The sequence below is a fragment of the Mchenga conophoros genome, linkage group LG13, assembly GCF_057382185.1.
Source record: "Mchenga conophoros isolate Kocher_MC1m ecotype Shallow Benthic linkage group LG13, M_conophoros_male_GT1.1, whole genome shotgun sequence".
Classification (NCBI taxonomy): domain Eukaryota; kingdom Metazoa; phylum Chordata; class Actinopteri; order Cichliformes; family Cichlidae; genus Mchenga; species Mchenga conophoros.
The window spans coordinates 28,711,951-28,728,994 of record NC_140538.1 but is presented as its reverse complement, the minus strand read 5'-3'; the positions used below and the strand labels follow the sequence as shown (position 1 = coordinate 28,728,994).

Genomic DNA, 17,044 nt, shown 5'->3' with positions numbered 1-17,044 from the left:
TAAGCTGGTTCACAGGTTCTCTCAGTACATGACTTGTTGCCTTAATTATAAATAGATATCAAAGAGCATATGGTTCTATTTATGTTTTCGTCTTTGTCTGGAATGGTTGTTTTTGTTTCCTTGGCATCCATGCGTGTATAAGCAATCAAATCTCTGGGCTTAGTGACTCACCTAATGTCTCTTTCCTCTTTCTGGGTGCACAACTCTAAGTGGCTGTAGTCTCTCAGTCAGCAAATGGGCTGATTGTTATCCTCCTGCAAGATGATGCCACATCTGGCATAACCTGACTCGAAGAAAACAAAACAAATAAACCAGGAGGATGAAGAAAAACTTTATCGTATTTGAGAGTGTAATAAAGGATAATACATCCATCTACTCATGATACATATTGTACTTTATGGTTCACATAAAATGAACATGTGTCACATGATCTCAGATATACAATACACAAGCTAGTCACTGTTATTCCTGCCTCTTCATTCCCAGGAACTGACTGTTGTATTCCATCATCAGCACAGGGATGTACCAGAAGTCACTTCCCTAAACAAAAAAACACAGAGGCAACCCGATGTCACACAACTCAACAACAACTCACTGTTGTTGCTATTTTGACTTTGTGGATTATAAAGAAGATGTGATTGAAGTTCAGCTTTAGTTTAATGTTTTTAACAAAAATAAAATGGCAAAATTATTTTTTTACTCGGATGAAAATCCCTTGCAGCTGAAGACTGCAATACCTTAAGCTGCAGCTTGTTTGTGAGTCTTTTCGTTAACTGAAAAGTATACTAAAAAAAACAAGTTGGGTTTTTTCCATTTTTAATAAAACAAAGAGTGGAAATACCTCCAACACACAAACATTTGACAACCCAGCATGCAATTAATTTGCACAAATGTAATGTCTTTGATATGCTGCTCAGAGATGGTCGTGACTCTCAAATCGGAGCCAGTGATAACTCTTCCTCTATGCTGTTGCATGCTGGGGCGGCAGGTGGGGTGTTGCAGATGCCAACGGTCACAGGAGCACGCTCAGTGAGAGACTGAGATTACACAAATGCACCACAGAACGACACAGGAAGTCATCCATGCCTGTACAACTCCTCCATCTAATGCACAGTACACAGAGCAATAGTTACTTTTGCACATGCTCTTCAGTGAAATTAAGAAATAATAAAGTTTGACAGGTTAGAGTAAAATGTCAGTCATATGTATCTCATCTCTGTAATATTCTGGATATTTATAATTGAGCTATTTATATATATCACAGCTATTTCTTATATATTGTAAACTTTATAATATATTTTATTATTTAATTTAGTTCAGTCGGTTACTGTTCTAATTGTCTTGGATTAATAAAGATTCCGATTCTCTCCCCTGTGGAACAGAAACTAAATTAGAGTTCCTAGGCTCATTTAAACTTAGGTGGCATTGTTGCAAGGTAGCCAGAATTCTGTCACTAGTGGGGCATTGTTTTGTAAGCTTTCTGTTTACTCAGATCAGTGACTGCCAACTTCCCCCTCATGCCACATCAATCATTAACCCCAGTTTTACAGCAGGACCCAAGTTTTCCCAGCACAGCACTGCCTCCGCTGGTTTGTGTTGTTCCCGCGGTGCATCCTGGTACCAGGCAGTCGCCACCTACACACAGGCTCATGCACCGAGGCATGTATGTGATGTAAAAGAGGACGTGATTCATCCGACCAGGACACCTTCTTCTATTGCTCTGTGGTCCAGTTCTGATGGTCAAGTGCCCATTGTTGGTGCTCATAGTGGTGGATAGGGGTCAGCATGGGCAGCCTGACTGGTCTGCAGCTATGCAGCCCAGTACACAGCAAACTGTGACGTTCTGTGTATTCTGAAACCTTGCTTTTTACTGACTCTAGCACAGCAACTTTGAGGAAAAAATGGCCACTTGCTCTCTAATATATCCCACTCAGGTTCCATGATCACTGTGCATGTTGGTTGTGTTATTGTTTCCCATCTTTTAAGCTCCTGTTTTCTCGGGTTTTAATCATGTAACACATGTAATGCAGAAATAATGGGTCCAGCTCTACAGCAGCATTTACATTTATTATTATACTGAAGTTGTGTTATTGTTGCTTTTGTGTTGATCTGTATATGTAACAGCATGCAGAGGTCACAGGTCACCGAGAGCAGAGCACGGTGCCGGCTGCTGATATCTTCACTGTGGGGCACCTCCGTCTTCCACGAGGTGAAAAGATAAAGCGGAGGTGGTGAAGGGCACTGTTTAACAAATCTCTGAGCCTCAAGGCACTGGAGAAGTCCGGCAAGACCACACAGGCTTTTCTCTTAAATATCTGCACGGTCATAATACAGAGCATACATGTTAAAACAATAGAAACAGTATTTAAAACTTTCAGTGCTGTGTACATATGTATTTCTCTGAATCAGTGCTTTTAAATGCTGGAGAGTAAGCACCTTTACATCAATGGTGGTCGGAGGGAGGAGGCTGAGCAGCAGGTCTCTTTCATACCAAGATCGTGGGAGGTTATCAATTTCAATAGACACAGTCTGACGAGAGAAAAACAAAAGATTTCATAAAATTATCAAAACATCCATCATCAGCCATAAAAAACAAACCTTAAGATTTTTTTTCTTTTTTGTGGGAGTCCAAATGTTTCATTACCTGTCTGTAAGCTGGAAACAGTGGTTCCCACAGAATGGGACGTCTGTGCAGTGGGCGGTAACTACAGCTGCCTGGTGGTGCTCGATGGGGACGTTCGGATCTTTTATCCTTGGGGCCCTCTCTGACCTCCCTGATGCCTACTTGAGCTACGAAGAAGACTTTGGTGCTGCTCTTCATTTCCCTCAAAGCCACGGCAGCTTCATCGGCACTGCGGTAATGCACCATCCCGTATCTGTGATTGTTTTTCACAATCGTCTGAAGTACGAGAGGAAAATCGTGAAGCAAATGAAAGTGAATTTTGCATTTCTAAAGCACGTTTGTAAGACAGTTACCTGAACAGAGATGACACATCCAAAAGATGAGAACATGCTGAGCAGATCCTTGGCAGTAACAGCTTGGTCAGAATTCAGATAGACTTTCATTTTCTGTCAGAGTAAAGCACAGAGTCAGACAGCAAAGCACAGAGCTGACGTCCTGTTATGATCCTCAGAAAGCAGAAGGGAAACGTACGTCGGTCCACTCAACATTTCTCCAGTCTGAAGGAACCGTCTGTTTGGAAACCTCACTGGGTGCATAGCAGTTTTCATATCTGATGGCGTCCATTGCAATTATGCATCAAAACTTAACTGTAATTTCAGAATACAGCTTTTGAGTGCAGATTTGGTCACATGTCAACTGAAGAAAAACAAAAACAAATTTGTAAAATAAGCAGAGTTGTAACCAAGTGTAGGCCTGTGACAGAAATCCTAAAAGTAAGACACCGTTACAGCTTTGAAAATAAATTTGATTCAAACCAGTTTGTTTCCTAGCAACATGATGCAAATCTGCACCTTACAGCAGAACTAACTTAATTTTGGCATTCAGACCCCATTCATATTCTAAATAATATTTCATGTTGTGAAATAGAAAACATGGACTCACACGTCCAGGGCGAGTGATGAGTTTTGTTCAACTATTTAACAGCAATTCTGGACTCAAGTGACGCGTGAATGTAAAAATGCCTTACTGTTACTTAAAGTCATGACATGAAAAGAAAAGTGGTTTTCACATATTTGACTGTAGACATACAAAGTACAGCTGGGAATGCCTTTTGTTTGTTGTTGTTGTTGTTGTTGTTGTTTGCAGAAAGGTGGCTGAATACTGTGTTTCCACAAATTAAAATGTCCTCGTGGTGATGACCAGAGGGAAATGATGACAGACAAAGTCAATATCAGCAGATTAGTGCCACATTCATTCTGCAGTAGAAACAGGAGTTCTTTAAAAGATTGTGATTATTTCTGTATTTTCACAGATTAAAAGAAAACACTGAGCATTGATTCATTGTTGCCTTCAGGATCCCATCTGAACCCTTTCTTAGAGAGCATTACAATGGCTTCATTGTAGCTGCCTAACTTCCTTCAAAACTCCTTCATCACTTTAGTTTGCTGGCTTACGTCACATAAACCCTTTTCTCTAAACACCCCAAATTACTAAATACTTAAAATAACTTACAGCTGTACAGTGTAGGAATGTTTTTTTTAAAAGTACTTACAGTATAATGTGTTTCTCCTCCCCCCTAAAACCCTCTTGTTCCACTGTACCTATCAAAACAGCGTGATTTGCCGGGAGTGTCTCCTCACAAAGGTGAATTCTACTTCTTTTTTAAACTTTTTCATTTGCAGCTATGCATCAAGGCTGCCGTCTGCGACATCCTGCAATTGTGAAACTGAAAAAATTTGTTGGCTTTGCAAGCAATGTTGGAGCTGCTGTGAATGGCTGATAGAGACACACTCAGGAGAGTCACACTCGTGTATAAGAAGATCAGCCTTTATACCATTTTTTAAACGAGATTAATGAGCCTCGTCTTGGAACACTTCTTTGCTTCTGCTGTTCCACTGCACCCGACTACATTTACTTCCTTTACTCACCTCTTTTCAATGTATATTCAGTTGGTCCAGCTGTCCTTTGTCGCTGATCTTAGATCTTTTTCACCCATTAATTAGATTTCACAATAAAAAAAATCTACTAACATATGATCCTGTGTAAAATTGTTGATGCATAGTGACCTTCTTATCACTTCCACAGATGGTCTCATGTGTTGTTTTGCATTTAGAAGCTGTTCTTGAGCACATGAGCTGCTGAAGGTTTGAAACTCAAGTCATTATTTTATTCAACAGTGCCACCTGCTGTTGAATTCATGAACTACCAGATGAGTTTAACTTTTCCCTAGGCGTCAGGGGTCAGATCATCCTCCCCTACATCCACAAATCTTCTCTGTGATCTTCTTTTCCTCCTGCCTGGAAGCTCCATCTTCAATATCCTTTGTCAAATATATCCACTATCCATCTTCTCAACATGTCCAAATCTCAGTCTTGCCTCTCTACCTTTATCTCCAAAACACTAACTCTGGATTCATCAGGTCATCAAAGTGCCTCTTCTATCATCTCAACATACTCTCTTCAATAGTTGAATTGTCTGTGTCCATGTTTTTAAATCCCTCCAGGCCCTGTTTGCACAAGGAAGCAGTGACAGAGCTGAGGCAGAAAACAAGTGCCAATCAAACCGAACTCGAAGGTAAAGAGACTGACATTAAGAAAAAAACATGTAATCTTAGTATTGTGCTAGTAAAACGTACCAGCACTTAAAGGAAAATACTAAAAACTGAACTTATTTAACAATTCTTAAACACACAGCTGTGTTTCGGCAGCTTTACTTTGAAAATCACAGTGGCTACTTAGGCTCTGCTCCTGCTGTACAACATCCAAATGCATTTACTGTGCGCAGATCAAAGTGTAAGAACTACACTTTCTATCAGCTACCATCCAAATGGAGTTGAATATTCAGTGTGTGTGCCGTATGACGTAGGCTGGCTGCCTGGGCAGACAGTTAATTTTTTTTTCTTTTTGACTGGCTAAACTTGACTAAACAGACAGTTGTGGCTAGAATCTGATTTGTTACATCTTATACCTCTATGGCAGGTATAAGTCAGACTCAGATCATTATAAGGCCCATTGCTTTCATCCTCTTTGCAACTGCCAAACCCAGATGTTCATTGGATTGTCAGACTGAGAAGCGTGATTTGTCACTCCAGAGAACACGTCTGCACTCTACAGTCCAGTGGCAGTGTGCTTTACACCACTACATCCAGCATTGCACTTGGAGATGTAAGGCTTAGATGCCATGAAAACCCATTTCATGAAGCTCTCTGTGCACTGTTCTTGAGCTAATCTGAAGGTCACATGACGTTTGGAGGTCTGTAGTAATTGAATCTGCAGAAAGTTGGTGACCTCGGTGCAGCACGTGCCTCGGCATCCACTGACCCCGCTCTGTGATTTTAAGCGGCCTAACACTTCATGCCTGAGCTGCTGATCATCTAACATTCATAAATTCCAGCTCCTCAGGGTACTGAATTTGGGCTAAAAAACCCAAACAAACAATCTTCAGTGTAAGCTTTCAACAGGTAACCTCTGTCGCTAGTAACACTATGTGACACTTGGATTTTAGCACTGAGCTTTTGCACAACATTTGCCTGTAACTGATGTGTTATGTGCCTATACAGGGAGTGCAGAATTATTAGGCAAGTTGTATTTTTGAGGAATAATTTTATTATTGAACAACAACCATGTTCTCAATGAACCCAAAAAACTCATTAATATCAAAGCTGAATGTTTTTGGAAGTCGTTTTTAGTTTGTTTTTAGTTTTAGCTATTTTAGGGGGATATCTGTGTGTGCAGGTGACTATTACTGTGCATAATTATTAGGCAACTTAACAAAAAACAAATATATACCCATTTCAATTACTTATTTTTACCAGTGACACCAATATAACATCTCCACATTCACAAATATACATTTCTGACATTCAAAAACAAAACAAAAACAAATCAGCGACCAATATAGCCACCTTTCTTTGCAAGGACACTCAAAAGCCTGCCATCCATGGATTCTGTCAGTGTTTTGATCTGTTCACCATCAACATTGCGTGCAGCAGCAACCACAGCCTCCCAGACACTGTTCAGAGAGGTGTACTGTTTTCCCTCCTTGTAAATCTCACATTTGATGATGGACCACAGGTTCTCAATGGGGTTCAGATCAGGTGAACAAGGAGGCCATGTCATTAGTTTTTCTTCTTTTATACCCTTTCTTGCCAGCCACGCTGTGGAGTACTTGGACGCGTGTGATGGAGCATTGTCCTGCATGAAAATCATGTTTTTCTTGAAGGATGCAGACTTCTTCCTGTACCACTGCTTGAAGAAGGTGTCTTCCAGAAACTGGCAGTAGGACTGGGAGTTGAGCTTGACTCCATCCTCAACCCGAAAAGGCCCCACAAGCTCATCTTTGATGATACCAGCCCAAACCAGTACTCCACCTCCACCTTGCTGGCGTCTGAGTCGGACTGGAGCTCTCTGCCCTTTACCAATCCAGCCACGGGCCCATCCATCTGGCCCATCAAGACTCACTCTCATTTCATCAGTCCATAAAACCTTAGAAAAATCAGTCTTGAGATATTTCTTGGCCCAGTCTTGACGTTTCAGCTTGTGTGTCTTGTTCAGTGGTGGTCGTCTTTCAGCCTTTCTTACCTTGGCCATGTCTCTGAGTATTGCACACCTTGTGCTTTTGGGCACTCCAGTGATGTTGCAGCTCTGAAATATGGCCAAACTGGTGGCAAGTGGCATCTTGGCAGCTGCACGCTTGACTTTTCTCAGTTCATGGGCAGTTATTTTGCACCTTGGTTTTTCCACACGCTTCTTGCGACCCTGTTGACTATTTTGAATGAAACGCTTGATTGTTCGATGATCACGCTTCAGAAGCTTTGCAATTTTGAGACTGCTGCATCCCTCTGCAAGATATCTCACTATTTTTGACTTTTCTGAGCCTGTCAAGTCCTTCTTTTGACCCATTTTGCCAAAGGAAAGGACGTTGCCTAATAATTATGCACACCTGATATAGGGTGTTGATGTCATTAGACCACACCCCTTCTCATTACAGAGATGCACATCACCTAATATGCTTAATTGGTAGTAGGCTTTCGAGCCTATACAGCTTGGAGTAAGACAACATGCATGAAGAGGATGATGTGGACAAAATACTCATTTGCCTAATAATTCTGCACTCCCTGTATATTTTGTTGCCAAAATAGGTGCAGCTTTTTACTGAGACATGTCCAAACAAAACTGGAAACACAGTGTATAAGACTATTCTAATAAGCTTGAAAGTCTTGAAACTTGAACTCCATCAAGTTTAACAAGCTCTCAAACACCACTGGTTGACAGAGCCTGTACTGTGTTTTACAGATGGCAGTAGATACTCCCTGCTGTACCTCTAAGACCTATTTCCACTGATTTTCAGTCCAATTCTTGTGCAGTTTAGCATGCCTCAGCCTTTGACATGACTTTTGGAAAATGTCCATCTGATGTAGATAGGCCTGACATTTCTTTCTTTTTTTTGACCTCCACTTTCCTAAAAAACAATTTAAGCAAAAAATGCACATCGTGCCCAGATAGACCAGGTTTTTGACTAACAGCTCTTTGGGAAGCACCTTATCACTTGATCATTAACAGAAATATCTAATCAGCCAATCACGGCAGCAACTCAAGGGGGGGTAAGTTTTCGGACATTGCTCACTTACTGGAATTTTTCCACACGACCACAGAGAATGGTAAGAAAAAGAGAAAATATCCAGTGAGCAGCAGTTGTTGTCGAAGGTCAGAGGAAAATGGCAACATTGCTTTGAGTTACTAGGATGGTAAAAGTAACTGAAATAACTGCTTGTTACACCCAAGGTATGAAGACAGAATCTTGAACACAACATGCTGAACCTTGAAGCAGATGAGCACACTGGGTGCTATGCATGTCAGCTAAAATCAGAAAACTGAGGCTACACAGGCTCACCAGACCTGGACAACAGAAGATGGGAAAATCATCGCTTGTTCTGATGACTCTCGATTTCTGCTGCAACATTCAGATATTAGAGTCAGAATTTGGCATGAAAAATGGAAACATGGATCCATCCTACCTTGTATCAAGAGTTCAGGCTGGTGGTGGTTGTGTAAAGTTGTTGGGGAATTTTTTTAACACATTTTTGGTCTCTTAGTACCCACTGAACATAACTTGAATTCCAGAGCCTGTCTGATTGTTTTTGCTTACGATGTATGTTCTTTTATGTTCTCATCTTCTGACGGCTGCTTCCAACAGGATAACACACTCAAATAATCTCAAACAGCTCTCATACAGCAAGTGTCATTCAGGTCAGCGGGTGTGTTCAAGTTTTCATGAAATGCTTCAACTTTTCATTCACATCTGGAAAGCCAAATAAGATAAAGGTCAAGCTGTCTGGAATACCCTATTACCCGTCCTCAGACTGAGTTTAAACACGACTTATAAGTGGTGATGAAATATTGTCTTTTAACAGTGAAGTTTAAAACATATGAAACGTGCTCTAACATCTACAGGGAGTGCAGAATTATTAGGCAAATGAGTATTTTGTCCACATCATCCTCTTCATGCATGTTGTCTTACTCCAAGCTGTATAGGCTCGAAAGCCTACTACCAATTAAGCATATTAGGTGATGTGCATCTCTGTAATGAGAAGGGGTGTGGTCTAATGACATCAACACCCTATATCAGGTGTGCATAATTATTAGGCAACGTCCTCTCCTTTGGCAAAATGGGTCAAAAGAAGGACTTGACAGGCTCAGAAAAGTCAAAAATAGTGAGATATCTTGCAGAGGGATGCAGCAGTCTCAAAATTGCAAAGCTTCTGAAGCGTGATCATCGAACAATCAAGCGTTTCATTCAAAATAGTCAACAGGGTCGCAAGAAGCGTGTGGAAAAACCAAGGCGCAAAATAACTGCCCATGAACTGAGAAAAGTCAAGCGTGCAGCTGCCAAGATGCCACTTGCCACCAGTTTGGCCATATTTCAGAGCTGCAACATCACTGGAGTGCCCAAAAGCACAAGGTGTGCAATACTCAGAGACATGGCCAAGGTAAGAAAGGCTGAAAGACGACCACCACTGAACAAGACGCACAAGCTGAAACGTCAAGACTGGGCCAAGAAATATCTCAAGACTGATTTTTCTAAGGTTTTATGGACTGATGAAATGAGAGTGAGTCTTGATGGGCCAGATGGATGGGCCCGTGGCTGGATTGGTAAAGGGCAGAGAGCTCCAGTCCGACTCAGACGCCAGCAAGGTGGAGGTGGAGTACTGGTTTGGGCTGGTATCATCAAAGATGAGCTTGTGGGGCCTTTTCGGGTTGAGGATGGAGTCAAGCTCAACTCCCAGTCCTACTGCCAGTTTCTGGAAGACACCTTCTTCAAGCAGTGGTACAGGAAGAAGTCTGCATCCTTCAAGAAAAACATGATTTTCATGCAGGACAATGCTCCATCACACGCGTCCAAGTACTCCACAGCGTGGCTGGCAAGAAAGGGTATAAAAGAAGAAAAACTAATGACATGGCCTCCTTGTTCACCTGATCTGAACCCCATTGAGAACCTGTGGTCCATCATCAAATGTGAGATTTACAAGGAGGGAAAACAGTACACCTCTCTGAACAGTGTCTGGGAGGCTGTGGTTGCTGCTGCACGCAATGTTGATGGTGAACAGATCAAAACACTGACAGAATCCATGGATGGCAGGCTTTTGAGTGTCCTTGCAAAGAAAGGTGGCTATATTGGTCGCTGATTTGTTTTTGTTTTGTTTTTGAATGTCAGAAATGTATATTTGTGAATGTGGAGATGTTATATTGGTGTCACTGGTAAAAATAAGTAATTGAAATGGGTATATATTTGTTTTTTGTTAAGTTGCCTAATAATTATGCACAGTAATAGTCACCTGCACACACAGATATCCCCCTAAAATAGCTAAAACTAAAACCTACTTCCAAAAACATTCAGCTTTGATATTAATGAGTTTTTGGGTTCATTGAGAACATGGTTGTTGTTCAATAATATTCCTCAAAAATACAACTTGCCTAATAATTCTGCACTCCCTGTAAAGAAATGAGGGGTTCTTCATCCTCTGTTATGTGCTTTAGAGATGTTAAATCTTTGTTTTTTGCATTTAAAACTAAAAACTTAAGCATAGATTTAGAAACAAAATATCTATGTGTATTGCCTACAGCAAAGGTCTCCATATGAGCACTGATTTAAGCTTCAATTTGATAAGTTAACTTTGGTTTGGAACCCAGAATTTTTTGGTAACCCAGATAACCAACACACACTTTAAGAGACCATTAGACTTTCTACAGCTCATTAAAATGACACCCAAGATCCAAATTTGTAAGACTGTGGACAAAGCTCAGAAAATTATAATACCTCAATATTGCAAATACAATGGAAATAGAAATACTGCTTTGAGATTTGATCTCAGCGATAGCAAAAAAAGAAGCCATTTCTCCAGCAGATGGCACTCCAAAATCACATCTTAGACGCAGGAGTGTGAAACACTTCTACAGCAGGAGATGGCGCTATTAATTGTTTATAAGGTCCTGACTTTAACATGGGCTAGAGTCAGAGGCTAATCAAAAAACAATGAGTGTTTTTATTCTCTGTAGCACAGATTAGTTTCCTGTACCGACCAGCAGCTGGTACAAGCAAGTAAAACGTATTGTTTAAACAGCCCACAGAGTTGACAACAAGTTGACTTTTTCTGTCACACTGGAATCAGTGCGCAATAATACCCTGAAATTATGCACCACTTTTCATTTCTCCTTTTCCTATCATAGACCTGCATGCCAAAGCTGACCATTCGGGCACTGGGACAAGAGGAGTATGAGCCAGCACAACAACTTTCAATATGTTTTTTTTTTTAAGTTGATTGCCACATAGAGGTCAGCCCACTAGTGTGGTGCAACGATAATATATGTAAATGGCCTACTAGGCTCCAGCCAGAGAGAACAAGCTTTAACCAGCCTGTGCCTGATCGAGCTTGGTTACCTCCAAACTTCACACATGTTTGAAAATAAATTCCAGCACCGCTCTACCAGAGAACCTCATTTGTGTGGACAGTGAGGCCCTGCGGGCAGCTGGGCTCGTGTAGGGTGGGAAAATGAATGACACGATGAGGATTTTCATAGTACTACATCTATTTTTAATGATATCAGAGTGACATAAACTTTAAACAGTGTGGCCTACTTTCTATGATAAGGGCACTGGTGGACCCTACAGTGAAGACACGGCTGATGTTTAAAAAAAGCTTTTCTGGCTTTATGGGAAAAAAAAAAAAAAAAAAAATCAGCCTTCAGCTGTGGTATGGGTTTAGATCCATTTTTCAATATCTGAGGCTTCGCTATAAATTGTACCTGACACTTTTTCCTGCAGAGGTCACACACCTACTTGGAGGTTTGTTGATTTGCACTTACACTTTCCTGTTGGGCATTAAAAATAGCAGTCTATCATACTTACTTATTTGTTTGCATATATATATTACAACTGTCAAACTCACAAGGGTGGACAACTATGTGCATGCACTATATGTAAATGATAAGCCACCACAGTTAAAGCATATCCCAATGTTAATATGTCTTACCTTACACATAATATAAATTGGACTTCAGATAGCTTTGCCTAGTCTATTACATTCCCAAAAAGCAGGATGACCTGTTTGTATCTAGAAATGTGCACATCCTGTCCTCCTGAGGGTCAGGCACTCTGTGACAGGACGGAGGGCAAAGCAAATGGCGTGCATGACTCCACACATAGATAATAGGCTTTGAAATCTTGTTTGTTAATAACAAAGGCTCGGATATAGGCCAACTGTCTGAGGTGTGAGGCTGATCCAAGGACACTGGGACGCCATTGGCACACTGGCAGAACAGGTGAAATAACACAACTTATTTTCGACATGGAAAATATGCAAAAAGAAAAAAAACTTTTCATTAATACGAATAGCTTTGACATTACACTGCAAGTTGTGTGCAGTCAGTTCCCCTTGTAGTGTATCATCATGACATGCACTATAACATAACACGTACGCTTCTCATGAGCAGCGTGCAACTCTGAAACAACCCGACTGGTAATGGATTTTCTTGCAGTTTGCGCAATTTCACTGACTGACGTGCATCTCAGTCCGACTTGGACTTTAAAAATAGATATTACTTCCCACCTCTGACTACTTTGACATCATCATCATAATAATAATAATAAAAAGCGAGTCTTACAGGTTTCTAAGAAACATAAAGAATGAGCGGTAGATAGTGTTGCTGGGTAAACATTCAAAACGCCCTTCGAAATATCCTCTCAGAATGACTTTACTGGGCTGTGTACTGTCTCCGCTACACACCAAATCCAGTATTTTTCCATCAAGTAGCGCGCTGGACCACGTGACCACAGAGGAGGGAAAAAAAACGCTGTCACGTTTGCGTCCTCCATTGACAGCGGTGCATTGAATATATGGCGCTCAAATAGGAAAATACAAGACAGCGTTTCTGCATTTACCGTCCGGCTGCTGCTGACACTATATATATATATATATATATACACATAATGTCCCCCGTTCACTTTGGTAGCGTTACCCATTCGGGGAAACAAATTCTGCTCCAGGTCGTTTTTCTAACCCCGTGCGTTCATGATCATGTAACCACGCCCACTCGTGGCTGGTGGAAAATTACCAGCTTACGAGCAACAGGCAAAATGAATGGTAGTTGCGGTTTATCACATCATTCAAACCAACAGGCTACCTGCATGAACTAGGCACTCTGCCTTCTGGCTATATTTGGCTTCAAAATAGCAAAACTTCCACAGAGAGGCTTAAATGGATAACAAACATCAAACGCCATTACTTTTGCTCCGCGTGCTGCACGCTCGCGCTCCAGTTATTTCTTGTAATTGCTCAAATAATTGAAATGTTTATGTTAAAGCTCAGTTTTGACACAAAAGTCGGGTCGAGAAGTTATTCGCCATTCTGTAAAACGGAGTCGTGTAGAAGTCCATTCTGCAAGGGAGTCTGCCCTCTTTTTCTCTCCGGGCGGAGTAGTCGCGTGGGCGCTTGTGCGAATTGAAATAAACTGACAGGCCGATCCTTCAATGGGACGCCAAGTAGGAAGTCTTCGCCAGAGACACAGCCAATCACAGCGCGGCCTGGGCGTAACCTAAGTCCAAACTTTACGCGGCGCCATCGGCTGAAAACTAAACCGAGATGGAATCTCCCAGTCTGAACCGGTTTCAACCGGTTGCGAGTTAGTTGCTTGAGAGGAGAGAAGAGAGGAGGCGCAGGCACACAACCTCTATACCACCCTGCTGGAAAATTATTAGAGTAAAGAATAAATTAGTGAATCAAGGTTTACTTAGTTTCGTAAAATGTATCGGAGTAACAGATTGTTAGGTCTACTGTGATAGTAGTTTTGGAATCCACATCAGTGGTTCTTACCAGCCAGACATCATTCACTACTGGAGCTGGAGATAGTCAACGCTGCAGAGATAGGAAATCTTTTGTAATCATCAGATACTCTGAAGTACTCAAAGTACCTAGTAGCTTTTTTTTTTGGCAAACGCCACTCTTTTCAGTCAGAGCCTCGGATATTAGGTAGGTAACTGGGGTGAAGTACGAACCTGCCATGCTGTGATTAACGTGTCTTGGCTTTACCCTTTATAGAGAATAAAATGCATCTTGGTGTGCACATTAACCTGTGTTATCTTGTAATTTGCCTTTAAGCTCATGTAACGACATGCTAATTCAGAATGCAATGGCATCAGTGGGGATAACCAAATAGCCATCGGCTGTCCGCTTGCTAGCATTTGCCACTTAAAAATAAGCTAACGCTGGCTGTCAGAGAAAGTGTTGTAACTTTACTGAACTAAACGCATAATCAGACTACCTCTTTTGACGTTACGTGCGACGCTGCAGACGAGCACCAAACTGCGTGAGATTAAATCCGCGCCTCTCCCACCGAGGCAGCATCACTCGTGTACGTGATGCGAGCGGATGTCGAGTTGATGTTGCTAGGTGCTAAACGGCGTCAGTATTAACTTTACCGTACTGTACCGGAAAATGGCCCATAATCGTTTCTAGTCTTTGGAGTAGAGTCGCAGCAAGAAGCGCTAACTTCTCTAAACAGCGGTGACGACACAGCGAGTAAAATTTATTTATGAGCACCCTCCGTCCCTGGTATCCTCGGTGGGAGTGGTTGGAGTGAGAAGTGAGGGAGCACATGTGTGGGGTGAATCCTAGTGGCTGGTTAATGTGTGCGGGAGACGCGCTTGTGCTCTCTCTCTCTCTTTTTTTTTTAAAATTAGCGGGTGATGCTACTAGGTAGACGTGGTTGTAAGATGCGTTTGTTGTTTTTTTAACTGTTGCTGCCAGTCATTCGCGGTGTGCTCGGTGTTTTACAGACGTAAACAACGTGACGTCGGATAGTATATGCGGCACGTGGCTCATTTAATGATACTAATGCAGTTGTAGAAATGAGTGCTTGGTTAGTGAAACAACGCAGGCACCACGGACGGATTAAAAGCCTGCTTGTAACTGTGTCTGAGTCAGCTGTTAAGTTGTTTGTTTAAAGCAAAAGCGCAGTGTCATTGACTTCGGCTTTCTGAATAGTGCACTCATCTGTTTACGGATCAATACTGGCCTGTTTTTTTAAAGATAACGTGGCGCTGTAACTCTCTTTCTCTAATAAAAGGTTTGGAATTATACTGAGATTGATTTTAAGTTATTTTGGCTTTTGCTGCTCGAGTCCCTGGGCTCCTGGTGTAAACCAGAGTACTATGTCCAGCATTTTCAGCCAGTTTGAAGTTTCCTAAACGGAGTCCAGCAAAGGAACCAGGAGCTTTCCTGTACTTTTTGAACATGACAGGCATGTGACACCATGAGCCTAATATCTTAAAATGACATCTCAGTGGTTGGTCTAGCAGATGTTTGTTACACGGTCAGCTGTTAAGAATGGTTTCTAAACACACAGTTCACATGACTTTGTCTGTTAAATGCGTTCTGTGCACTCATGACCCCCGCCCCCTGTCCTTGTTGCAGAGCTCTATGCCAGCAGTTATGACAATGTTAGCAGACCATGCAGCACAGCAGCTGCTGGACTTCAACCAGAAACTGGATATCAATCTGCTGGATAATGTGGTGAACTGTCTGTATCATGGGGTAGGACCACAGGTATGTTATCCTTTTCTCTCTCTCTCACTCTCTATCTCTACACCATATCTGAAAGAAGCTGCTTGTAAATTTCTTCTTTTAAGTTCCACTTTACATTCACCTGAGAGTAACACATTGACTTTTTGTAAGACAGACAATGTTGACTTTACTGTTGCATTTTCCTTGCAATTCTTTTCATATCACCTCAGTGTTAATTCTAAAGTGTTATCCTCATCGATTTACAGCAAAGAATGGCACAAGAAGTGTTGACACACTTAAAAGAGCACCCAGATGCCTGGACGAGAGTGGATACCATCCTTGAGTTCTCCCAGAACATGAACACCAAAGTAAGTTAACTCTTACCTGCAAAATGCTGTTGAAAGGAAACTTGCATGTACTTTGAGGAAGAAGTATTTTTAGCCAGCACACAAAACAACATAAAAGCTTCACCCTACGTCACAGTGGTTAGCCTATACCATGCTTTCATTTATATAAAAGATACTTTGTAGTGGATCTTTTTGTTGGAAGCAGCCTTTATGCACTTGCAGTGTTTGTCTCATGCCCTAACTGCTGAGCTATGCAGGACCCCTGTCCTTCTGAATTCTGTTGGATCTGAACCTAGCAGACAAACAATGGAGGCTTTCTGTCATCTTACTGTTGTATTATTAAAACGTACTTCTCTAAATACAACTATCATAAAACTCCATGCATGCCAATCCTGTTTGTGTGGTAATATAAAGGGTTATGAAAGATGGTTAAAGTAACTTTCCACACCTGCTAATAATTAACATTTACATAGATGTAAAGTGTATTTGGCATTTCTGCTTATGTGGTTGTATGTTTTTTTGATTTAAGAAAACCGAATGAATCTTGGTAACTATTTAAAGATTTGGGTCTTGTGTGTTTCTAGGACATCTGTTTGCAAGTGTATGTTGTGCTGCTTCTGCATGGTGGTACCGCTAGTTAAGCAACCAGTTGTGAATGGTAAACGTTTGACTTTGTAACCATTCAGATGTCAAAGATTTACAGATGAATTGTGCTGTTAAAGCCAGTACATATCCATAATCAAAGAATAATATTTACATGGTATGAATTAATTGAAGTGCAAATCATACACAACTTCCTCAAAGTAATGTTGATACTTGTTTTTCATTTGTATTTTATTTATTTTTGCTTGCTTGTAAGACTGCTTTTAATACTGACATTCAATACTAATCTGAGTTCTTGATGTATCAATATCACTTTAAAATTCATAAATTTGCCAAATAAATAGGGATAATTGAGGAAACAAGGTAAACACCTCTCGAATCCTGCATTCTATCTTCAGTGATAAGTTTGAAAAA

The 17,044-nt window shown here is 41.2% G+C and overlaps 2 protein-coding genes across 6 annotated transcripts in view; one reads left to right on the top strand and one right to left on the bottom strand.

Annotated features, from left to right (window-relative positions):
* Nucleotides 1-846: 846 nt before the first annotated feature.
* On the bottom strand, nucleotides 847-14,628 carry LOC146561496 (uncharacterized). 2 transcript variants are annotated; one of them, XM_085297628.1, is made up of 6 exons: nucleotides 14,440-14,628; nucleotides 3,155-3,270; nucleotides 2,977-3,069; nucleotides 2,645-2,899; nucleotides 2,437-2,529; nucleotides 847-2,315 (listed from the first exon to the last, which is right to left on the bottom strand). In XM_085297628.1, the coding sequence occupies exons 2-6, from the start codon at nucleotides 3,245-3,247 to the stop codon at nucleotides 2,142-2,144; spliced, it is 708 nt and encodes a 235-aa protein (XP_085153754.1). In that variant the 5' UTR covers nucleotides 3,248-3,270; nucleotides 14,440-14,628; the 3' UTR covers nucleotides 847-2,141. The 2 variants fall into 2 exon arrangements, with proteins under 2 accessions (XP_085153754.1, XP_085153753.1); XM_085297627.1 differs by having other exon boundaries at nucleotides 3,155-3,319; nucleotides 14,440-14,626.
* The window catches only part of xpo1b (exportin 1 (CRM1 homolog, yeast) b), a 24,801-nt gene continuing 21,501 nt past the window's right edge, over nucleotides 13,745-17,044 (top strand). The window contains exons 1-3 of one of the 4 annotated variants that reach the window (XM_085297617.1): nucleotides 13,745-14,147; nucleotides 15,591-15,722; nucleotides 15,947-16,048. In XM_085297617.1, coding sequence (XP_085153743.1) covers nucleotides 15,597-15,722; nucleotides 15,947-16,048 — 228 coding nt within the window. In that variant the 5' untranslated portion in view covers nucleotides 13,745-14,147; nucleotides 15,591-15,596. Of the gene's footprint in view, nucleotides 14,148-14,571; nucleotides 15,418-15,590; nucleotides 15,723-15,946; nucleotides 16,049-17,044 lie in introns of those variants that run through there. The other 3 variants (XM_085297618.1, XM_085297619.1, XM_085297620.1) reach the window with 3 other exon arrangements.

Bases quoted from the DNA above. Each gene is read 5' to 3' on its own strand.
- LOC146561496 (XM_085297628.1), bottom strand. From the start codon at position 3,247: ATGGACGCCATCAGATATGAAAACTGCTATGCACCCAGTGAGGTTTCC. The intron at 2,900-2,976 runs GTAACTGTCTTA...CTCGTACTTCAG, and splicing joins GATGTGTCATCTCTGTTCAG to ACGATTGTGAAAAACAATCA. The intron at 2,316-2,436 runs GTGCTTACTCTC...ATGACCGTGCAG, and splicing joins CGACCACCATTGATGTAAAG to ATATTTAAGAGAAAAGCCTG.